This window comes from Danio rerio, chromosome 25, assembly GCF_052040795.2.
Source record: "Danio rerio strain M-AB ecotype USA chromosome 25, GRCz13ab, whole genome shotgun sequence".
NCBI classification, from domain to species: domain Eukaryota; kingdom Metazoa; phylum Chordata; class Actinopteri; order Cypriniformes; family Danionidae; genus Danio; species Danio rerio.
In genome coordinates this window covers 19,136,836-19,162,687 of record NC_141045.1, presented here as the reverse complement: position 1 = coordinate 19,162,687, position 25,852 = coordinate 19,136,836, and the positions used below count along the sequence as shown (strand labels likewise).

Sequence of the window (25,852 nt, the reverse complement as noted above, 5' to 3'; positions counted from 1 at the left end):
GCTACATTATATATCATTCTTTTTCCTTTGGCTTAGTCCCTTATTTATAAGGGGTCGCCAACTTATCCAGCATATGTTTTACACAGTACCCTTTCGGCCACAACAGTATTGGGAAACATTATATATCCCTTTTTAAAAATAATACTAAAAATGAGATGTCATAGTAAATCGGCGTGTAAGAGAAAAAGTATAATTTGTTATTAGAATATTTTTAATGGATCATGAACACCATCTTAATTAGATTTTGACCAAATAAATCGCAGGATAATTCTGAATTCTGAATGTCAAATATTTTAGCCAAAAAGTCTACATACATGAAGCAGTACAATTAATATTGGTTAGTACATTTGTAGTACATGTGTAGTTATTACAAGTGTAGATTTATTTAAAACAGCCACCATTTTATAACAGTTTTTTTTTATCTGTGATGTTCATACATGCTGCATATCTAGAAAAATTCTTAGAATTCCTCCCCTTATTTGTTTTTACATCTAATTAGATAATATCTCCACTGCCACTGCCTTTTGTTTTAGACTTTATGAAAGCATTCATGTTCCATATTTTAATATACTTCCATAAAAGTCCTCACCTCTCTCAAAGAAACTCTAAAAGCCCTAGAGAACATCTCAATCTCATCTATGTCTTCAAGGAACAACTAGATTACACACAATGCAGCAACATGCGATTGAGATCCACCCTCTAACTGGGATCATCAGCCATGTCGGTGAGAAGCGAAAAACCACATTTGATTGGCCAACCCGCGTGTCAATCTTTCCACTGTGAAATGTAACCAAAACTACCATTGGCCACAGAAAGTGCGTCTGTTTATCCACAAATCCTATTGGTTGAAAATATAGGTTAGTGGTCCGACAGTCACACGAAGGAAAGAAAAGTAGGTCAGAGACTGATTCCGTTTATGTCACAGTTCCTCACGGACCGGGCGTCAAAAAACCGAAATAAACTGTGATGTTGAGCTCTTCCTCGGGTAAGTGTGACCGTTTGGCGTTTGACATTTTTTCTCAAAGTGTCGCGGTTTGCTTGTCGATGTATTGTGTGCGGTTTTTGTCCTCTCGCATATTGATTTCAGTAGGAGGGGCGTCCGTGACATTTCCCAGGTTAAATACCTTGGAAGCGATGCAGCTGCAGCCACAACAAAAACATTAGCGGTGATTTAATAAGAAAGGGGTAAATCTTTACAGAGCTTCGCCACAAACCCACACCCATCCTCGATGTGAGGTTAGTGCTCTGCGTCCCCTTTAAGACGGTTGAATAAAGGGAGTGCAAGTGTGCCTGAGCCTCTTGTGTGGGTTGGTCACTTGAAAAGGTACTTGCCTTTTTATATGATGTTTACTGGAGTCGCCTTTTAAATTTGGTCTGTGTCTTAAACCCGTTTGTCAAGACAGCGTTTTAAGTGATGCTTTCTAGGTAGGGAGCTGAACTGGAGCTTGATTCATCTAGTTAATGAGTGGCGTTATTGTGCTTCCGATTGCGGTTGACTGGGTATTGTGGTGTGGATATTTTAAAGATAGCAGTTTGACAGAACAGAAGAGTGTAAGCTTGGTCACCAGCCAACCATCAAATACGCCTTATGTGTGTGCTGAGTAAGAGCCAGATGCAAAAGTGAGTGTGTAGACATCAATCTGGCATTGAACGCAAAGAGTAAGTCAGAGCTCAACAGGTGGGTTCCAGAAAATGTCTTTTGGGCCACAGGAAATGGATTTTGAATGACAGCTTCTGATAAGGTTTTAAAGACAGTCTGATTGTGAGTATGCACTATCTTTAGTAAACCTGAATTTAGGCATGGACTGGTATAAATTTCTGAAGAAATGATAACCGTGCATAAAAACACTATGTTATCACGGTATTGTGATTACTGCTCTAAAATAAGTTATTTTTAAATAAATGGGGAAAAATGGTAAAAATTCCCCCCATTGAATACAGTTTATTTTATTTTAAGAGACATTTATAAAATTTTGAAACTGGAAACATCAGGCTAAATAGTTAAAACAAATCATTAATTTCTGCTGTCTGCATTAGATTGAAAAACGCAGATTTATTTACAACACAAAAAAAATGTATGAAAAAAAACTTACTTATACGGGAGATTCTAAAACACTTAATGTGAAAAAAAGCTGAAAGTGGCTTAATGTGCCTTAACAACAAGCGGGGAAAATCAAATGTCTATCAAATTTTTCTTGTGATTAACCCTAACTTTGATTTTATGAACAGCTTTTTTAACATTTGGTTTCACTCAGTTGTTGTAAAGTTATTTTAAGCCTTTTATTATCATAGACTTCAATGGGGAGAAAACGCTTGACCTGATATTGTTCACTTTATCTATGGAATTGGGACTTGTCCTTTTTACAGTAGTTGGGGTTAATTACAAATACAATTTGACAGAAATGTGGGTTTCTCTGGTTTATGTTTAAGTATGTTAAGCCACATTAAGCTTTTACAGCTTAAGCATTTTAGACCGTCTCGCATGCATATACCTTGGGAACGGTATAACAGAACATTTTAGTGGTATTAAAACCTTGACTTTTCTATACCACAGTAAACCTTGAAACTGGTTATCGTCCCTTGCCTACCTGAAATATAATCTCGATACTCGATACAGCCTAAAAAAAGTTCAGCCAATGTGCAGCCAAGACCTTCAAATGAAGTTTTTATGTTTCTCTTATTTTTAGTTTGTCAATTAAAATTAAATGCTTCATTTTTAAAATGTCAGATGTTTTTAAGTGAATCACTTAATGTTTTCTTTATGGCCACAGCCATATTACCCTGCAGCCCAAGACCGGTTACTCACTGAAGCTAAGCAGGGCTGAGCCTGGTCAGTACCTGGATGGGAGACCACTAGGGAACACTAGGTTGCTGTTGGAAGTGGTGTTAGTGAGGTCAGCAGGGGGCGCTCAACCTGTGGTCTGCATGAGTCCTAATGCCCCAGTAAAAGTGAAGGGGACACTGTACTGTCAGTGGGCGCTGTCTTTCGGATGAGACGTTAAACCGAAAATCCCATGGCACTTCTCGTGAAAGAGCAGGGGTGTAACCCCGGTGTCCTGGCCAAAGTCCCTCTATCGGCCCTTACGATCATGGCCTCTCAATCACCACTTCCACCGAATTGGCTCTATAACTGTCTCTCCACTCCTGGATAGTAGTGATTGTGGTGAGCGCACTGGCGCCGTTGTCCTGTGGCTGCCGTCGCATCATCCAAGTGGATGCTGCACACTGGTGGTTGTGTGGAGAGACCCCCCTCATGATTGTCAAGCACTTTGAGTGTATGGCCATACACAATAAATGCGCTATTTAAATACACATTACATTTATCAATGTTTTCTTAAATGTGTTTATTTTTCTGCACAACTGTCACATTTTTATGCTTGTATAGAGCACTTCTTTGTTGTTGGTTTACATTGGCACATTCCAACTTTCTCCTTAATGATATACTTTTAGAAAATTATTCTTTGCAAATTCTAAATAGTGAAGTTATGTTAGGGCATCACAGTGGTGCAATGGGTTGCATGATTCCCTCACAGCAAGAAGGTCGCCCACAGTAGGTGAACTGAATAAGCTAATTGGCCATAGTTTATGTGTGAATGCAAGAGTGTATGAGTGTTTCCCAGACTTAGGTTGCGGCTGGAAGGGCAACCGCTGCGTAAAACGTGCTGGATAAGTTGCCGGTTCACATAACATAACATTACAGTACATAAGTTAACATTACATAATCTTTGGAGATTTGGAGAAAACTTTGGTTAAAAAAAAAATAATAATAATAATTAAACTTTTTTTTTTTCTTTTTTTTTTTACATGACAAATTACTCCAGCAGTAGTGTGGTTCATTTTGGCACACCTTATTATTTTTATGGTTGAGTAATTTTTATTTAAGTTAAAATGACTAAATGTTTATTGATAATTTGAATATACATTTAATCCTTCATTAATGTTTTCATATTTAAATAAAAAAACTTAATTTCAATATTAATACTAATTAATATTTGTTATTTTTATTAAATTTTTTTTTAGAAATGTTAATGTTTACAGCCACCATTTTAATAAACTGAACTAATTTTTTCAATCTGTGATGTTCTTACATGCTGCATATCCAGAAAAATTCTTAGAATTCCTCCCCTTTTTTGTTTTTACATCCAATTAGATAATATCTCCACTGGCACTGCCTTTTGTTTTAGACTTTATGAAGACATTCATGTTCCACTTTTTAAATATACTTCCATAAAAGTCCTCACCTCTCTATTTAAATTTTAACATTAATACTCATTAATATGTGTTATTTTTATTTGAAATGTTTATAGAAATGCTAAATTATTGTCTTAGTTTAGTGTATTTTTTAATAATCCTGTATTTTACATGCAATAGCTATTTAATACACATGAAACATTTAAAACGCATGTGACAGCTTGCCCTAAACAGACATTTGGGAAAAGTGATATATTAACTGACTGTTTGCTTTTAGTCATGACAAGTCTGGCAAGTTTTGTGAAAGTGCAGCTTCTATATTGTACGATTGGGTGTGTGGCGGCGGTCAGTTGAAGTAACCACATTTCTGAAGTACAGCATCAAACTCTCATCATTTGTGCGTTCATCATCACTACTTTCAGTGTTAGTTTTCCTCTTACCACATCTGCATGTTTTTCCATGTTTTTGCATTGCATTTGTTTTCTCCGGAATTTGTCTTTAACAGAAACTTGAGATAAATCAGCATTAGGATGAGCAATACAGCTTTTGTCTTTTAATGTGACGTTATAATCCAGTTGTCAGGAGGTGTAATTGGCATATTTGGAGTTTGCCTTTCTGAAATCATTTAGAATTCGGAAGTGACATGACCTAGTTTTATCTTTTTTTGCTCGTTACTTTCTTCCTCTTTATTTCTTCATCTTTGGCTGTGAGAAGGCAAGCCCACGCGCTCAAGAATAGATCCTTTAGTGATGGGTGGAGTGATGGTGGCTGGTGCATGAGCCTTGCATTGCTATGCCTGAATAAAACCACAGTGTTTTTAACACTTTTTTTCAGTATGTGAATGTGTAAAAAGATGTCCTTCTAACTGCGCTCTTGCCTGATTGAAGGGTCTGCAAACACTTTTGTTTATTTCAGCAGAAAATCCCATTTGAACACAGGGGACTCCTGTTTCATTTACAGCAGGAGAAAGTGGGTCTTCCGGCTCTTTATTTCTGCCAGTTGCATTTGTGTGATCTAAATGTGGCCTAGATTGCGAGCTTTCCAAGGGTTTCCTGGCAACCAGAGCAGGTCATTGATGAAGCACACCATTCCTCCTTGTGCGTATGTTTGTGGGAGTATGAGAGAGTTCGTTTGTTAACAATATGGAAGCTCAGTCTGATTATTAAAGTGCGCCAATTTTGCTTGTTACTTTCATGTAGCCGTGTCATCTAAAAGGTCTGCAAAGTTTTAAAGATCAAAGTGCCTGATACATTTTGTTGGCGTCTCCTAAAACAAAGAAGTGATTCCAAACAGTCATCAGTAATTCCAGTCTTACATCCTGCACAAGCCTGCGCAGCTTTTTAACAAATTTGCATAAAGCCAGTCTTTGAGCTTCATTAGTTGGAGTTTGGTTTGTGTCGTCGGCTTTCTGTATTATTTGCTACCAAACAAGCCCGCTTTGCTTGCGCTTCCAAAGGACGAGGACTGATGTTTAAACTGGTGTCATTGTTGCTGTATCACTGTTTTCTTAGCTGAAATTCAGACATGTTGATGAATGTTTGGTTTCAGTCGTGCTCTGTACATTGTAGACAAATTACAACAGACTGAGCCCTCTGACTAATCTCAGCACAGAAATGAAGGAATTAAAGAAACTGAATCTTGGAAAAAAAACACCCTGCTAATTACCATTTAATGACAGACAAACTGTTATAAGACAAAGCAATATTATGGATTTCTTGCTCTTGCAAAAGCTAGTCAGTGCACTGAACAAAACTTTGGCTTTTAAACTCCTCTTATTGGCCGTAGCCATTAATAACGGGCATAATAAATGTGTGTTGTAATACAATATATAGAAAGTTTAAACTTAAAAGTAAATCTGACACTATGTCTGATATAAATGTAATGCCAGATATTTAATGCTATTCATTCATTTTTAAATGTGGTCTTATTAGAGGCATATTAGATTTAGTTCAATAGTTTTTTCCCCTAATCTTGAAGTTGTAGGGGCTTTTTGCCATAAAAAACTCTGCAATCTTTTGGTGCTTTTTCACTGCATAATGCAGCATGGTTTAGTTGAGTATAGCTCACGTTTGGGGACTTTTCCACTGCATTAAATACTTAGTACGAGGATGGGACGATAACTGTTTTCAAGGTATACTGCGATTTGGAAAAGTCAAGGTTTTAAAGCCGCCAAAATTTTCTTTAATAAAATTACAGGTATGTGTAAGATTTTTTTATTTACATTTTTTAAACAACAGTATCTCCAGCAGAAAAAAAAAATACAAAGATAGATGCTGTTTTAAATTGTAGAGAAATCTGTGTTTTTGAAACTAATGAAGAAAGCAGAAGTTATCTGAATTATTTAGCCTGGCATGTATACTGTTCCAAATTATTATAAATCTTTAAAAAAATAAAATGTTTTCAAAACGGAAAAAAACGTTTTTTTTGTTTTTTTACCCAGTCATTTAAAAAGAGAATATTTTAGAGTAGTAATCTTAATATCGTGAAACCATGATATTTTTATCCAAGGTTATCATACCATCAGAATCTTATCCCGGCCCATTTAGGCGGTTTTAAAACCTTGATTTTTTTTTTCCAAACCTTGGTATACCTTGAAAACGGTTATCGTCCCATTCCTAGTTCCAAGCAAACCTAAACGCTTTTTGTTTGCATTTATCGTCAGCGTTATTCAAGACGTTTTTTCGGATTCAAACCCAATCGATTATCACAGGTGTCAAGCTGAAAAGTATTTAAAATCACTCCTTGACATTAGATGGTGCTACAAAACTTTAAGCTTCTGACACCCGCTTGTAACACAAAAGAAAAAGACAAAGTTGACACGCTTGTTGTTATGGATAGTTGAAGTAGCAGCTCTAGCGATTAAAAATAAAAAATAAAAAAATAAAAAAAAGATTGTTGTTCTGTTTACTGTAACTTCAGCTGATCCGTTCACGTGAACAAAAGTGCCAATCTGATTGGTGGAGAAAAAAAAAAACAGCCTGAGGTGGTTTTTTTTAAATGACGTTTTTACGCCTGGCAGTTTGCGCATTGATAAGCCCTTTATTTAATCACGAGGCATTAAACGTAGACTGAAAATGTGAGCATAAAAACGTCTCTGTGTGCACGGGCCTTTACATTACCAAAACGTGACTTATACATGATGCTTTTGTTTACTGATTGGTCTCAGAGAATCGTCCCTACCAGCCATTGGATTTGTGACACAAGACACCAAACCTGCTTTTAGTCAGCAGCATCCATCGTATATTTTGATCACAAAGCTAATCCCTTTTTACTACCATCACAAGAAAAATACACCTCAAATGGCAGCATCATGGTTAGAAGAAGAGGTCCAGAAGTAGGCATGGGTATAGGATTCGGACGGTAGGATAACCTTAAATAAAAACATTACGGTTTCACAGTATTGTAATTACTGCTTTAAAATATATTCTTTTAAATATCTGGGTAAAAAACTAAACTTTTTCCACTTTCAACACAGCTTATTTTGAGAAACTTTTAAAAATATTTTGGAACAGTAGCTAAACATGTCCAGCTAAATAATTCAAATGTCATTGACTTTTGCTGTCTTCATTTGTTTCAAAAACACAGATTTCTTTACTATTTAAAATTGCATCTTTAGATATCTTTTCTGCTGGAGATACCGTTGTCCCAAAAACTAAAAACAAAATAAAAAAAAAAACATAAACTTACAAATAAAAGGAACAGTATAGCAAAACATTTTGGCGGTTTAAAAACCTTGACTTTTCCAAACCATGATAAACCTTGAAAATGGTTATCGTTCCATGCCTAGAAGTTTCTCTTGTTGGTAGCGAAGCTGCAGATCCATTGAGAACTGGAAAAAGTTTTTGAGGAAGTAACAGCAGTAGAGGCTCTGCAACTAACGATATTTCTACCGACTTATAACTAAATTACTAAACTGCAGTGAAAAAATGCTAAACGAGCCAACTCATGCTGAATCTTGCCGCACAGTGGAAAATGACTTAAATTTGAAAAGTTGAAAGTGTTTTATGAACTTGGATGAACGGAAACATTGTTAAAAACTCAAACACAAAATTAGCAGCCTTGTAAGTGACAAAGTGGAAGCAGATACTTTTAATTAAAGAGTTTTAAAATGTTAAAATGCAAAAAATGTTGTGTGTGTGCGTGCGTGTGTATGTATATGTATGTATGTATGTACAGTATGTATATATATATACATATATATGTGTGTGTGTGTGTGTGTGTGTGTGTGTGCGCGTGTGTGTGTGTGTGTGTGTGTGTGTGTGTGTGTGCGTGTGCGTGTGCGTGTGCGTGTGCGTGTGCGTGTGCGTGTGTGTGTGTGTAATTATTTCATTCTTAATTTTTTGAATTGTGCCTTTTACTTTGTTCCAGAACTGCATGACTATGATGTTATTCTGTGGAGTAAAAATGAAATATTTTAAGGAAAAATATTCTTATTTTGATGTTGATGCATTAAAAATGACCAGTTTCCTTTCCATGCTATGAAGTCAGTGGAGTCTAAATTGTTGATGAAGAAATGAAGCTCTTTGCTAATAATGAAAACTGACTAATCTCTCACGACATTTGCCATGATTTCTGTATGACACCGAAAACAATCCATATGGAAATCCATATAGTTATTTTAAACTCTGCTGTAATTTGTTTTTGCGCAGGATCTGGCCACAGGTGAAAGGACATGCATTGATCACAGCTGCTTGAATGAATCTGTGCGGTGAGCTTCTATAGATACACGTTAATATAACATCACACAGTGTGACCTTTGTAATGAACTGTAGAATAACTTCGGTCCCTGTTGCTTTTAGGATGATCTAATGGCAGACCAAAGAATGGATATCTCCTCAACGATGAATGAGTTCATGTCCCAGAGCTCTGCAGATCTGATCAGCAGTTCCATTGGCACCACGGGCATGGACTACAACCGCAAGAGGAAGGGCAGCACCACTGAATACCAGTCAGTATACCACATATAGTAGTAGGAAGTCGTAATTTATAATAATGATGATGATGGTGATGGTGATAATGATGATAGTAATAACAAAGGTTGTCGTAAAATAATAGAGAAAATAACATATAAATTGGGGTATATTAACACTTTTACCTTGTGCTTTTGGGAAGTTATCCTCTTTTTTTTATTTTTTATACAAATTCACACTACATACAGCCCTGTGATCTATTTTTCATATTTTGCTAATATGATCTCAGACAGGCATGTCCAAACTTGGTCCTTGAGGGTCGATGTCCTGCAAAAGCAGGTCGCAAACCAGAAGCGCCACTCGGCGGCGCGCAGCGCCACGCAACACCATGTATTTCAGAATTCTAAACAGGTTTCTATCAGGATGCACACACCGGCGCCGCAAGTCGGCGGCTGTAGGCGGCGCCCGGCGACGGCTCAGGACGCAGTTCATTTTTCAGCCGCGCCACAGAGCGCCATCTGATTAGTTTCATGTTAAATATCATTCGAATGTGCGCGTCTGGTGTGTGATACTTTAAACTGTCATGTACGCGCCGTGTCGCGGCGCCGAGCGGCGCTTCTGGTGTGCGACCTGCTTAAGTTAGTTTCAACCCCAATCAGGCACACCTGAGCTAGTTAATCAACCCCTTACTAGGCTTTCTAGAAACATCCTTGCAGGTGTGTTGAGGCAAGTTGGAGCTAAAATCTGCAGGACCGAGTTTGAACTCCCTTTATCTAAGATGATTTGGCAGAATCTGGATCTTTTAATCTTAATAACAGACATCTTGCTAATTTGGTTTTAAATAAGTTTGTGAATCAGATTAGAATGTCTGGATGAACTGATCTGAGATTGCTGGGTGTATTGTGAAGGACTGATCTATCGATCCTCGAAATCATGATCAGCAATGCAATGATTGGCTGACGGCAGTGCAACGTTATGACATCATCTGATTAATGTTCAATTATCCATGTGAGCAAAATTACACAAATTTCATGGTAAACAGTTAGTTAAACATGATAACCAATGACTTTGCACATTTGTTTTGGGCTGCATGCTCTACATGTTTATGTGTCAAGAGTATTTAGCAGTTAATTTTATTTTACTTTTAGAGCAGATTTTCTTATTTATATTCAAGTTTCAAGGCCTCTTCAAATTTAATAAATGGCTGTTTAATTTGTTGGATGTTTATTTTGGTATTGGTGAAGATGTCTGCAACTTTTGTGAAGTGTCAAATCACCGGCATATTATCTGTCAAAACATGTGCATGACAACATAAGGTATTATTTCTTTCCTAAAAGGAGAATATTAGCCTCGTCTATTGTCATACACAAATTGTACTAAAGCTGGGTTGGTACATTAAAATAGTATACCTTTGTATCTAAAAAGTCCATATTAATAAATGTTCTCTTTGAACACTTTCGGGAGAGAACACCCCCATGACAGTACTTTCATTTTAGACTGTTTTACTAATTGTTTTCCCTAGTGTATATAATCTATAAGTTACTGCAGTCTGAAAATATTAGTATTCAGTACATACTTTCAGTATCCCCTTTGCCTGAAATGACCCAACCTAATCCTGGTTATATGAAATAAGCCTGTTTCTGAGCAGGTTTGTACTAGCAGAACTGTTGCTATGGCAACAACTCTCAAATGAGTTTTGAAGAACGAAATGATCCTGGATTGTGTCAAATCCTCATTAACCAAATCCAGCTAATTGATTAATCCACATACGAAGAATGAACCCCTGTAGTCTGTCATTGCTGTTTTTGCGTGTGTGAAGTCACTGTTTTCATAAAATCACATGTGTAGATTACACTTGATTTCAGATCTTTTTCACTTCACTCTTACTTGCAAAAAACTGTGACAACTGTGATATTGCTAAACTAGTAAATACGATTGTAAATAGACAACATAACACATACACAAAAATATGATTGGTTTTAATGTTATTTCTTTTAAATCACTTTTAGTATCAATATGGTTACTTGGCAGCTGCATATTTGTTTTGTTTTTGTATGGCTATAAAATATTGAAACCTTTTTTAAGCATTTTGTTTTGTTTTGCAGGATTGATGGCTTTTCATTTGAGTAAGTACATTTTGACAAAACATTTATTTGCTTACACCTTTTTTCAATCACTAACAAGTGCGTATCCATACTTTAGAAACTTTTTCCAAACTCTTAACATAAACCCACACCTACTAAACACAATTGGCCAAATGGATAATTTTCTTCTCAAAGATAACTTCATTACAATGTAGAACACACCTTTACAACTTTACCAAAACACTGTAAATCTGACTCAAAATTAGATGACTTTGTCAAAAAACAACACTTGTTTTCACTTCACAATGTACAGTCAATTAAAGTACACCAAGTTTCAAAATACTGGCTATTGTAAATGTTTTTACCTGTAAAAACCAAAACTTGTTTTAACTGTTTACTACAAGAGGTACAGTAGAAACATGGTGTGATAGAAAAACCCCCCACAAAATTACTGTTTCTAATTCTCTTCAGGTTTAAGCCATATGTTTTCATTAACATAACTGCTCAAAGTCCTCCTTTTACTGTATAAGTGTAAACGTAAAAGGAAAAAAGCCCAGTTTACCCAACATAAATCAGCTGTCTGTCAATTATTCAATTGTTTGTTTATTATTAGCGGAGGCATATTTTTGAACCGATATCATTGCAGAAGCAGAGGTTTCTATACTCTGTCTAAGGTTTGAAATATTGATTTTGCTATTATGGGAGGTTGTGTGTTAACATTTGTAAATACTACAAAAACAATCATCATTTTGTTGGGAGATAAAGCTTGTCTGTTAAGAAAAGTTAAGCAATGTAGAAATGTGTTCACTGACTGCATATTGGATGAAAATGACATGAAATGTGTGAATGATATGGCCACAAAAGACCAATGCTGTGATTATTGTGTTTAGAGTTTTGAAAATGTAACAACTAGTTGGACAAACGCTTGTTAGTGACTGAAAAAAGCTGTAATCTTTTACATTATTTTAGAGATCAATATGTATAATTAAATTGAAAGAATTGCTGTGAAAAGTTGCTTTATTGACCGCCCTGGTGCTTTTTATTTTTCAGCGATAGCATGGACACTGATAAAGACAAGACACTGGGAAGGTAAATGAAGCTGAATTGCATGCCGTGTTTTTAAATACACATTCACTCACAAGATGTAAATTATTAACGACTAATAAAATCATCTTTTCTCTAAAACCCAGGGATGAACAGCAGGGCCGGATAAAAAATGCCAGGTAGAGTAAACATGTTACCTTTTTTTGCCATTTATAGATGTTCCATGCTTGTGTCTTTTTAGCTGATTTTTTCTGTTAAATATGTTGTTTAGGGAGGCACACAGTCAAATAGAGAAGAGACGAAGGGATAAAATGAACAGTTTTATAGACGAGTTGGCGTCGTTAGTCCCCACATGTAACGCAATGTCTCGCAAGTTGGACAAACTCACAGTGCTTCGCATGGCTGTCCAACACATGAAGACATTACGAGGTGAGAGCTTTCTGCCACAGCGCTGATTGAGCTCATTAAGAGCCCCAAAACAAACTCTTTCCACATCATTTTATGCTTATGTTTTTCTCTTTTTCTTGAAGGGGCCACCAACCCATACACAGAAGCCAACTATAAACCAGCATTCTTGTCGGATGATGAATTAAAACACTTGATTTTAAGGGTGTGTTGAAAATATCAACTCCAGAATGCGCCTAAAATTGTTGCATTTGCGAGTAATTGTTGTGATGAGGTTACAGATCACAGCTGTGAACCATATATATTTACACAGTGTGACTGCTAAATGGCAAATATTATGACTTTCTGTGTGTTTTCTGTGAATAATAGCCTCTTTCATATATTGGCCATGTAATAAACTGCTAGGAGTGCCAAAATAATTACAGTTAATTATGTCAATGCTGAGTTTAGAGGATACAAGTTATGCTGACATAATAAAAGTCAGTGACACTGACTCTGAGTCAGTGTAAATTTACTTTATAGAGTTGTCAACATGGAAAAGGCACATTCCCACATTAAGTGAACTTAAGTTCCCAGGCATTGCGGAGAATACTTTAACTGTACAAACAGGATCGAAACACACAAAAAAACATAACTGAAAGCGTTTTAAAAAATTTTTTTGTTATGCGCTTTTTGTTTGGTGTATATAAAAATATCATTTGCTGCCTGTTTTTTTCGTAACTGGAGCCAATGCTCCTTAATTGGTTCACCCAAAAATGAAAAATCAGTCTTTTAATGTTATGCTCCGTAACATAAGTCTTTATCAGTCTTTTAATTTTATGTTGTTTTTGATCCCCTGAGACCTTTGTTCATCTGCAAACAGAACAGAAAGGTATTTTAGATGAAATCCCAGAACTCTCATTCTCTATAGAAATCAATTGTTGAAAGAATTTTAATGTCCTGAAAAGGAAACCAAAACATTTTGTGTGACTTCAGTGGTTTAACTGTTAGCATGCAAAGTTCCAAAGAAAGCTTCTTTGCTCAACCTGTGAAAATGACTTTGTTTGCTAATGTTTTCGCTTCCTTATCGGGTCGTCAGTGTGCACATTTATAACGGGCAATACAACACGGAAACATCGTACTGCCCATAGTAAACATGCCTGATACAGCTGAAGAGATGACAGGCAAACAAAGTTGTTTTTGTTTTGGTTTTGGCACCTTAAAGTGTTCTTTGAGCTTTGCATGACAGATAAAGCACTGAAGTCAGTATTCGTCCCTGAATGACAGATTAACCAATGATTTTTGGTTTTCTTTTTTGAAAGATGAGTGCTCCAATTTGTTCAGAAATATCTCAATTTGTTTTCTTAAGATGATCAAAAGATCCCAAGAGGAATGGATCAACACATTGAAGAGTAATTAAAGACAGAATTTACATCTTTGGGTGTTAGTTAAACATTTTTTCTTGTTTATGTATTCTTTCCCTGTGGAGTCTCGTAACTCAAAGCTTAAAAAAAGATTTTGTGAAAAGCTGGTGAGGATGTGTGTTAAGTCTTTTTTTTTTTCCCCCACAGGCTGCTGATGGTTTCCTCTTCGTAGTTGGTTGCGATCGCGGAAAAATCCTCTTTGTCTCAGAGTCTGTTTATAAAATTCTCAATTACACTCAGGTACAATTTCTTTTCAGGGATCTCACTGCTACTATACACTGAAATGTGTGACGTTAACACAAACAGTTTTGTTTTCTTAAACAGAACGATCTGATTGGCCAGAGTTTATTCGACTACCTGCATCCAAAAGACATTGCCAAAGTAAAAGAACAGCTGTCATCGTCAGACACGGCTCCACGAGAGAGACTCATCGATGCCAAAAGTAAAATTTGTTTGAATGAGTATTGGCAGTCATTTAAAGCGCAGGCAGCTGGACTGATGTTGTTGTTTCTCTGTGAAGCTGGTCTGCCGGTGAAGACTGACATCACTCCTGGCCCGTCCAGACTGTGTTCAGGTGCCCGCAGGTCTTTCTTCTGCAGAATGAAATGCAATCGGCCATCTGTCAAGATGGAGGACAAAGACTTCCCTTCTACTTGCTCTAAAAAGAAAGGTATCACTAGTTTGAGAGTTTAAAGGCTTGTGAAATGAAGAGGCATGTGATTTGATTATTCAAAACTTATTTATTTCAGTACTTTCAAAATATGTTTTATATATATTTATCAAGCAAATGTACATGTTAGTCAAATATAACAAAAGTAAACCCATCATGTAGCTTTAAATTAGGGATTTTAAGGGAAAACAAAATACAAAACTACAGAGGCCTGTGTGAACAAGTGTTTGCCCCCAAAACCTAATAACTGGTTGGGCCACTCTGAGCAGCAACAACAGCAATTAATCATTTTCAATAATTTGCAATCAGTCTGTTAGAACAATAAGGGGGAGTTTTTGAGCATGAACTGCTTTTTTTTACGCTCATGCCACAGCTTCTCAATTGGATTGAGTTCAGGACTTTAACTAAGCCACTCCAAAGTCTTTTTTTTCTTTAGCCATTCAGAAGTGAACTTGCTGGTGTGCTTTGGATCATTGTCCTGCTGCAGAACCCATGTTTAATTCAGCTCAGCTTGAGATCAATAATATATGGCCAGACATTCTCCTTTTTTTTGTTGTTTTTTTGTTTTTTTCTTACACACCAAAATTCAAAGTTCTATTAATCTTAACAAGTCCTCCAGACCCAGACCATCACACTAACACCACTACATTTTACTCTTGGTATGGAGTTCTTTTTCTGAAATGCTGTTATTTTTACACCACACATAATAGGACACACACCTGCCAAAAAGTTCAACTTTAGTTTCGTCAGAGTGTTTTCCCAAAAGACTTGGAATCAGCAAAACTTCTTCACACCTCCTTTGGAAATAAGGAATTTGCACACACAAAAATGATGTAAACGCTAAATCTGTCCTTCTCTCTCTTTCCAGCAGACCGTAAGAGCTTTTGCACCATTCACAGCACAGGGTATCTGAAAAGCTGGCCGCCCACCAAGATGGGCTTAGACGAGGACAACGAACCCGATAATGAGGGCTGCAACCTCAGCTGTTTAGTGGCCATCGGTCGCCTGCATCCACATATCGTCCCTCAGCCGATGAACGGCGACATCCGTGTCAAACCCACTGAATACGTCTCACGCCACGCTATCGACGGAAAGTTTGTGTTCGTAGACCAGAGGTGAGCAGCAGCTTAGGAAGTCTCTTCCACTAATAATGTCTGAGGTGATTTGATTACTCACTAAAATGAGATTTGAATTGCGAGGGAAACCTCAAGGGTCTGCGAGTATTGATTTCAGTTCATGCCAGTGAATTAGCATCTCATTTGCTCCATTAGTTGATCACCACAATTCATTGTTTCCGTTTAGGGCGACAGCCATCTTGGCGTACTTACCACAGGAGCTTTTAGGAACGTCGTTTTATGAGTATTTTCATCAGGATGATATCGGTCACCTCGCCGAGTGTCACAGACAAGGTATCTGCTTTCTTTACCTTATTCATACCTGGTGTAAATTTAAGGCAGCACCCTGCAGGAAAAAAATCTGGGGAATTTTGTTTTTGAGGTGATTTTGTTTGTTTTCAGTTTTGGTTTTTAGAGGGATTTCTAAAATCTTCATTCCTATTTGCCTGATTATATAGATTTTATTGTATAAAAAGTAATAAAAATATATATTTTTTCTACATATTTGCATGTTATTTTGTTATTTATTTTCGTTATTTTCTGAATTATGGAGTGATTTAAATGTATAGAAAATTGAACAAGAATGTGATAATATTGTTTATTTGATTTAAATAATCTTAAACAATGCAAAAAAGCTTTAAACTCTTCTTGTCATCACTCTACTAAGGAATTGTGGTCTTGACAAAGTATTTTTAATCTATTCACCTGCAGTGTCTCGCATTAAAGGGATAGTTAACCCACAAATGACAGTTCTGTCATCATTCCTTTAGTTCTGTACACTCTTCCTTTAACTTGTTCAAAACATATTTCAGTTTCTTTCTTCTGTTAAATACACAAAACTGTATTTAGAAAAATTCCGGTAGCTGACACTCATTGAGTTCTATAGTCAATTTTTCCTACTTTTAAGTTGATGGGTGGCAGTAACCAGCATTCTTCAAAACATCCTCTTGTGTTAAACAGAAAAAAAGAAAACCATAAAGGTTTAAAATCACATGAGGCAGATTAAATGATGAGGTAGTTTTTGTTTTTGGCTGAACTATCTCTTTAAAAAGGAAAACGTATATAAAATGCTTTGTGTATTCATTCATTCATTCATTCATCAGTATCACGTTATTTATGTTCACTTTTTCTTGTTTCCTTCAGTGCTACAGATGCGAGAGAAGATTAGTACAAACTGTTACAAATTCAAGATTAAAGACGGTTCATTCATCACTCTGAGGAGCCGCTGGTTTAGCTTCATGAACCCCTGGACCAAAGAAGTGGAATATATAGTCTCTACAAACACTGTGGTTTCGTAAGTGTCTCTTCACATTACAGTTCCTTGAATAACAAGCATTTCTGGCCAAAACTATTAACGTCCCTGAATCGGGCAGAGTAAATGTCCTTTTGACGTACGTCATAATTTAATGGCATCATGATTTTAAGAGCTCTTGGAAAGAAACTGAGCTCGTTTACTTCCTTTATAAATGACCGTGCTGTTGTGTTTTGTGCTTTGATGAATAACCGATGCATCTGAGGCCACAGACTAAAGATGCTCATATTTTATCTCATAAAGGTAGCTTTGTGAGACTTTAAAAAATTTCTGGAAGTCACAGTCTAGTTACTTTCAATATTAAACATAATTGTACAGATGTTATATTCGCTTACACTTATTGCCAGGCAAAGATTAATCATGATTAATTGCATCCAAAAAGAAAAGTGTGTTTAGACATAATATATATTTGTATGATGTATATGTGATGCACACACAATTTTGTTTCATAGATATTGAAATTTCTGTATAGTTTGCATCATATGCATATATTTTATATCAAAATATAAGTATTCTCAAATATGCATGCATGTGTCTGTATTTACAAACACACACACATAAAACTTATTTTGAATGTGATTAATTGCAATTTATTTGACCTAGCACTAATTAAAATATGACTTTATTATTGCATATTACTATTTAATATTCAAGGAAATTAACATCACTCTGTAATCAAATCTTTTTTTTTATCATATATTAGTCATAAGTTATTTTCATTTGAACAATTTGCACCTAATTTATTTAAATGTATATTAATGTAAAATCATCTATAACACATGAATGTACTATAAAATAATCTGTAAATCTATAATAAATAACAATAATATATTTATTACTACAATGTTACAATATTATAATACATTCAGTTATAAAAATCAAATATTATATTATATTATTTATATTTTATAATCTATAGGTTGGGCACTTTAATAAAATGGGAATGGTTGGTGATATTAACGTCCTGTTTGTGGCACATTAGTATATGTGAGGGGCTTGTAAATTACTCATGAAAGAATAAAGTTACGTTAAAAATAGACACACCATTGTTTTGTCTTGTGAAATTCTCAATAAGTTTATTAAGGTGTATCCATATAAATGGCCCACCCTGTATTTATTATTTTACTATTTATATGTGTGAAGTCTCACCTAATTTTTTTTTGTGAATGAATCCCTCATCAAATGTCACATTTCTCACCTGATTAATGGATCACAAAATGTTTCATATTGACATGTAATACTGTCTGTCATAATAAACGGTGGTGTTGTTTTCAGGGGCAGTATGCTTGAAGGAGCAGATCCTAGTTATTCTCAGACAGCCTCATCTCCTCAGAGCATGGACAGTGTATTAACATCAGGAGATGGTGAGATTGGTTTCCAGCACTTTCTCCTCCGGCTCTTTCTCTCTACTTAACCACTGTATGATTTCAACAGGCGGAGGGAAACGGCCTCTTCAGATTGTTCCTGGTATTCCTGGAGGAACAAGAGCAGGGGCGGGAAAGATTGGACGCATGATCGCAGAGGAAGTGATGGAGATCCAGAGGTACATGCTGCCAAACTACAGTTCACTCTACACTTCACTCTTTGAAGCATATGTTTAGAGCAGTGTGACTAGAACATAGGGTTGGGTACCGAAACCCAGTGCCATTATAGCACCGGTAGCTAGGTAACCGGTATGCACCGGTATTAAATCAGCGTATGAATTTCAGTGCTAATTTTGGTGCTGCGGCAAGGACGTTCCGCCTGTTTCACACCACAAGCTAAAGCAGTGCGTGAGCAGAGCGTGCGCAGTGCATATGTCGAGCAGAAGCATATTATTATTTTAGGAAACATTAGGCATTATTTTTAGGCAAAATAAATTGACTTCAACAGTAGGCCTGTTAAAGTTTACAGGTGCAGCAATGTGCCTTGATGTACTTGAATGTTAGGTATGTGTTCTTCACCAGTATAACGTTACTTGTCAAATAAATAAACAAGGAAGATTATTTTGAGTTTAAGTTATTTAATTATCTTGTTTATGAAGACTGCAAAGTGATGCATGAAAACAAATCACTTCCAATAATGTTTTAAATATTTTGTAATATATATGTTAAAATGTGCTCCTAAAAGTGCGTGGCCTCAGCCCGCCCCCCACAGGTCAATGTAATTTCATAATGCAAATCTTAAATTCATGCTAACCAACAAATTATCAAAGAAAATGTATTAATGTAATACAATATGAATTTATGTTTACTTTAGACTGTAATTATATTGTTCAATTAAAATTATTTAAAAAAATATTTTGTCAAATAAAATATTTTTGTAGAGTCATCCACCATTATTTTGTGGCTAAAAAGTATCGATTCAGGCACGGTTTTGGCACCGGTATCGTTTTAAAAGTATCGATTAGGCACCGGTAATGAAAAAAACCCAAACGATTCCCAACCCTATTAGAACATCAGCTGCTAAAGTCAAATCTGCTTTCCTGTGATGGCCTGCACTGCGCCACAGAATCATTTGTGTGGTGTTAGTCATAAATACCAATTTATCAATGTTTTCAAACAAATGTTTATTTTAGGTTTCAGACTTTTATATGCACAACCACTAGCAAATCATAATAGTAATGGTTTGTTACATACATGCTGGTGTTAATGGAAATGGCAATAATCATAATCTATAGATGTGTTATTCACATTGTTCATTGTTTATGTTACTAGAACATTTACTGTATTCTTTCAGTTAAACAGTGAGTGTATTTACATGGACACCAATAATCTAATCGCTTTAAGATCGTTTTTACTCTGATTAGAAGTTTACCATGTAAACAGTGAATTTTTTATTTTTTTATTTTATGTGACTAAGGTCATAGTTGAACTAAACAGAAATTGATTTAAGATATGTGGAGTATGGCTATTTTAGTCGCATTATCTAAGTGCAGTACATGTGTAAACACTGCAATCTAACTATTACCATCATGTAAAACTTTTCACCGCGTTTTTGTAACAGGATATTTCATACACACATGGCTGTTGACACTGTTCTCTGCACTACTGTGAGTTTTCAGCCATGATTCTCTCATCTGGGACAAATTTGGGAAATCCTATAAGATTCCTGAAATCTAAATTGGCTAAATCATTGATCTTTGATCGTTGGTTTGACATGTTCACTGACAGCTGCTTAGTTTTCAATCAGATTTTTCTGTCCGATGAAGTTTTGGCAATGTCAGAAGATTTGCAATGTGACAACGGCTGCAATGAGCATCAATCCAAGAACCAATAGGAGCTCTGAATTTGATGACACAGTCCATGCAACAATTTAAATGACTGCAGGGAAATGTCAAGGCAGTTTTTTCTTCCTAGTTTTATTATTGAGACTCGCTGTGTGCAAAATTGCTGCTAAAGATTGTTGTCATTTCAGAACGCGGGATAGTGAAAGTGTCACGAGTGCATCACTTCAAACTCCATCTGCATTTTCTTCCGTGTTTGTCACGTCTTTATTTTCATTCAGTCTGACTTCATGACAGCTGAGATCTTACAGTGACATGGGAGCCGTGTTCATGCAGTCTGACATGCTACAATTGTTCAGGATTATAGAAACCCGCAGTGTGAGCCGGCCTTAAGGAAAATAATTTGATTAATGATGTCCATGTAAACAAACAGTCACTTATTTTCATGTGTTTTAGAAGAAATTGAGTTTATTAATGTGTTATAAATCAAGTAGCTACGTAAAAAAAAAAATTCACTTTCCTTTATGCCACATTATTCTGTTCTCTTAAAATTGTCTGTTGACATCCTGGTTTTATGAAGCACCTCTATAAGAAATACACAATAGGCTCTGATTGGCCAGCTAGTATAATATGTTCTTATTGGCTTACCGGCTAGTGCACATTGATAGAAACCACCCATTTGTTGTGTGCTTTAAAATGTGAAGTGAAACTAAAAATCTCTCTTTACATTCAATTGAGTGTCGTCACATGTTTATACTCAAACATTTGACCTTTTTTTTGTATGTTTTAGTCCAATCAAAGCTCTTTTAACTAAATGAAACTGGCTCAATATCATACATTCAACCACTGAAATGTATATGAAAACAGGTCATCCAACAATTGTGGAAATAATTAATGGAGTTCATTTTTGCTGTCCAAGAATTTTAATATAATTTTCTTTTGGGTTCCTGGAAATTCAGGAGTCCTCTGGTAATGAGCAAAGCGTACAGTACTGCCATTGTCTAAAGGCAGTTAAATGCTGGATTCGTTTCACAGATTGTCCATCAAAAATAAATGGCAATCAGAACTGAATCAGCGTTTAAATAACAAATCACAAGAAATAAAGTCTGATGTTGGAGCGAAACGTACATTTCCTTTTCATAATTGTCAGGTTTGTTATTTATCCTGGATGCCAGATAAAACATTCAAAACTTACACACAGATTACACACAACCTTTCTCCAAAAGATTTATTATTAAACATTAAATGTATATTTTATTAGTTTGTAGAAAAAATACTGATCTTTAACATTTTATGAAGTTATATTTTTGTACAAAAAATTACAAATTCTGATTGTCACCTTTAATGTAGCCCTAAGAAGCTTGTATAATGTTCAAAAAAGAGACCAAATACAGTGATCATGACTTTATTGATTTTTCACCCCCAGAATCAGAGGCTCCTCCCCCTCCAGCTGTGGCTCCAGTCCTTTAAACATCACTGCCACGCCCCCACCGGACACCTGCTCTCCTGGGGGAAAGAAGGTCAGACCGGCCTCCTGCATGGCGGCTTTCCTCTACGCTTCAAATTCTGAAGATGTGTTATGTTATATTAATCTGTTTCTCATTGTAGATTCAGAATGGTGGAACTCCAGATCTACCTTCAGCAGGAATTGTGCCTGGGCCTGATTCAATAGGATACCCCTATTCAAATAATTCATTAATGAGTGAGTACTGTCAGTCAATCTCGCCTCAGCTACTTTTTTTGTTTGTTGTTGTTTATTAAAATTCTAGAAATTAAATTATATGATTATAAAAATACAGGGCGTTTTACCTGATGAATGAAAAAGAAGATGAACTAAATTTAGATCAATCATATAGCAGTTAAAAGTTTGGGGTGAGTAGGATTTTTAATGTTTTAAAACAGGGGTCACCAATCTCGGGTCAGGAGGGCCGGTGTCCCTGCAGGTTTTAGCTCCAACTTGCCTCAACACACCTGTCTGGGTGTTTCAAGTATATCTAGTAAGACCTTGATTAGTTTGTTCAGGTGTGTTTGATTAGGGTTGGAGCTAAAATCTGCAGGACACCGGCCCTCCAGGAACAAGTTTGATGACCCCTGTTAAAATAAGCTTCTCCTGCTCACCAAGGCTGCATTTATTTCATCAAAAATACAGGACAAATTGTGCAATCGTGAAATGTTATTTCTTTATAAAAGAACTGTTCAAAAGTACTTTATCATTTCATTTAATCATTTATTTAGTGATTTAAATGATACATTTTCTGCTTAATTACTCCAGCATTCAGAGTCACATGATCCTTCAGAAACCACATAATAATTCATTATTATTAATATTAATTTTAATATCATTATTATTAATGATAATAGTAATAAAAGCTATAATGACTGGAGTTTTTATTTAATTTGAAACTACATACAGTAAGACAGCAGTTATTTATAATTGTAATAAATATTTAACAATTAAAATTTTTTTTACATTTAATAAATGCTGCCTTGATCACCAGAATAATAAAATAAAAAACATGAAGAAAAAGCCTGACCCCAAACTTTTGAGTGGTTGTGTAGATATATATTTTATCTGGGGTGATTTATGAAAGAAAGGAAGAATAAAGTAGAATTTTCATATTTCAGTTTACTCTGTTCACTTTACTCTGTAAAGAGGTTTTACAAAAATCTCCCCATTTGAGTTTTCCTAAATATTTCACACTGATTTCCACCAATTCAATATGCAAATAAACTGATTATTATTATGGTTAATTAAATACAGTATCTCTGAAATACACATTTCTGTCAAAACAGACACAAATGTGTTAAAGAAAAGAAGCATTATAAACGAGTCTTGAACAGTTTCACGCTCGGTTGTTTAGTTTTAATTTCTGCAGCACCTTTAGGTGTCAAGCATACTTGTGAAATGATATGTGAAGCTTTATCATTGTCAGAAAAGCTTCAGTGAAATAGATCTCCAAATTTAGGGCAGAATATTCTTCATAAACCTGTAGTTGTAGGCTGATTGAAAAATTAACTTTAACTTCAAATGGTCTAGAGATGACTAGCATTATATCTAACGGTTACTTTTAAAGTTTTTTCCTTTAAAAAGTATGAGGTCAGGGTTATATTTGGACAGATTTCTGGCAGATAAATAAACGCTGCTGCTTTCAAAGTGAAGAGTTTTCATTTGGTCATGAATGTTCATAGATCCTCTGAGCAGCTGACAGTAAATGATGCAAGTGGTTTCAAGTCTCTGACACTCTCTATCATGAACAAGATGAAGATCAAGAGCAGCTTTGAAAGTCTTAAAACCTTCAAGTTTTGCAAGCTTGAAATGGCAGGTTTTAGACCGACAGATATAGATAGGCTTAAAAAGCATTGCATACTGGTTGCGTAAGTGTTGCAGGATGGTTTCTGTGTGTTAGTGCAGTGCTATTATGTTGGTTGCATGTTACAAACTTGTTTCAACATTGCTCAGATGTTTAGCACATTGTTAGCTTGTCAAAGCATGTGTTGCCATGCTAATAGTGAGCTGCAACATTTTAGATGCTAGCAACATTTTAATGTTGACACGTCGTGCATGTTACAATGTTTATATTATTAGCATGTTGCACCATAGTTAAAGTGTGCTTTAAAATGTTTCTAGCATTAGTACTTTAGCATTTTGCTAGCATGTCATTTAGAACGTGATATTTTAACATGTTGCTATCATGTAGGCAGCTTTTATCAAATTAAAAGCAGGTTGTTAGTATGTTCTTGCATTGTTAGCATGGCATGTTTTTTAAATGCGTTAATAGCATGTTACTGTGTTTCAACATGTTAACAACAAATGATTAGTATATTTAGACATGTTCCTTGCATGTGTCTGTTTTAAACATGCAACATTCCAACAGCACACAATGTTAGCATGCTCTAGCACATTGCTAATAAGTTTCAGTGTATGTTGTATGAATATTTACTTTTTAAAATGTTAATGTGTTGCTAGCATGCTCCAGCACATTGTAAACTTATATCAATATGTTAGCATGTTACCATGTTAAGGCATTTCACTACATTACTAGTTTGATTTAGCTTGTAATCTATTTACAACATAATTATAGACATAATAAACATGCAAGCAATGTGCTGTGCTGTCAGATTATCACGTTTAGAACATTGTTAGCAAGTTGTTACCATGTTATGTTTACAGGGTTATTTAACATATTACATGTTGCTAGCATGTTACAGCATGCTATAGCACATTACTCACAAGATTCAGTGCTTTGCTAGGTGTCTTAATGTTTAAACATGCTAAGAACATGTTGATATGTGATTGCTTTTTAACATGTCAATGTGTTGCTAGCATGTTTTAGCACATTGCTAACTTGTCTCAACATACAATGTTACCATGCTGGAATGTTTTACTACATTATTATTTGAATCTAGCACATAATGTAATTTGCCATCATAATGGCAGCATGTTTCCGCATGTAGCTAATAACACATTGCTACCATGTTTCAGAACATTGCTTGCATGTCTGTAAAAATATCATGTTTAGCATATTTCATATTTACTGGTATGATTTAGCATATTGTTAGAACTTGGCTATCACGTTTTAACATTTGTAGCATGCTATCATGTTAAAAATGGTATCTTCTCGCTAGCGTATGTTAGCAAGTTGTTAAAATGCTATCATTTATAAGATGGTTAGCATGATTTAACATGTTGCTAGCATATTTATATGATGTCAGGTCACTTTTAAGCTTCGCATTAGACAGATGGATGGATGGACTGATGGATGGTTATGTTTTAGAAGTTTAAACAGCCGTTTGACAGCACGCTTACGTTCTCCAGCCAACGCATCAAAACATAAAAGAGGCTCTTCACTCTGAAAGCAGCAGCAGATGTATCTTCTCTGGCTGCACGCTGGGCCATCTGGCTTTTATTCTTCCACATATTGCGCCCTCATGTTCTCTAGCAAGTGCACTAAAGCTTGTCGGCCCGCAGGTGACAACTCTCATCTGAGCATAGACATCATGGAGGAGCCTGGATCCAGCAGCCCCAGTAATGATGAAGCAGCGATGGCCGTCATCATGAGCCTCCTGGAGGCAGACGCTGGCCTCGGGGGACCCGTGGACTTCAGTGACCTGCCCTGGCCTTTGTGAAGCCACGGATCATGGGGATCATGGCAAGGCAAACGGGAGCCAACTGCACACGTCCTGCCGAATGGAGACGGATTATTCCTGTGGTGGCCATCAGCAAACAGCGCTCTATTTGTATACATCTATAAATATACATTGTGTTTTAATGTTTTTACACTACAGACAGCTGTTCATGTTCAAATATTCTATATGCAGATTGTAACTAATATTGTAATTCTATTATGTAAGATTTCTTTATGCAAATATATATGGTAAAAGTGTAAACGTATCAGCAGTGGATATTTTTCAAATAAAATAATTTTAAAAAGGCTTCAGTGTTGCTTTTCTCATGCGCTCTTCAGTCATCTGTAAATATTAATCTTTATTTGCATCAAGATAAAAATAGATCC

General features: G+C 35.8%; 1 protein-coding gene across 5 annotated transcripts; it reads left to right on the top strand.

Annotated features, from left to right (window-relative positions):
* Nucleotides 1-860: 860 nt before the first annotated feature.
* On the top strand, nucleotides 861-25,772 carry bmal1a (basic helix-loop-helix ARNT like 1a). Of its 5 annotated transcripts, none has more exons than XM_087311103.1 (19): nucleotides 861-985; nucleotides 8,841-8,899; nucleotides 8,991-9,139; nucleotides 11,207-11,227; nucleotides 12,236-12,274; nucleotides 12,376-12,408; nucleotides 12,501-12,658; nucleotides 12,760-12,839; nucleotides 14,185-14,277; nucleotides 14,362-14,479; nucleotides 14,558-14,707; nucleotides 15,576-15,822; nucleotides 16,010-16,116; nucleotides 16,966-17,116; nucleotides 18,410-18,498; nucleotides 18,569-18,677; nucleotides 21,766-21,859; nucleotides 21,948-22,041; nucleotides 25,309-25,772. In XM_087311103.1, exons 3-19 carry the CDS (start codon nucleotides 9,000-9,002, stop codon nucleotides 25,464-25,466), a joined length of 1,881 nt encoding a protein of 626 aa, XP_087167229.1. In that variant the 5' UTR covers nucleotides 861-985; nucleotides 8,841-8,899; nucleotides 8,991-8,999; the 3' UTR covers nucleotides 25,467-25,772.
* Nucleotides 25,773-25,852: the final 80 nt, after the last annotated feature.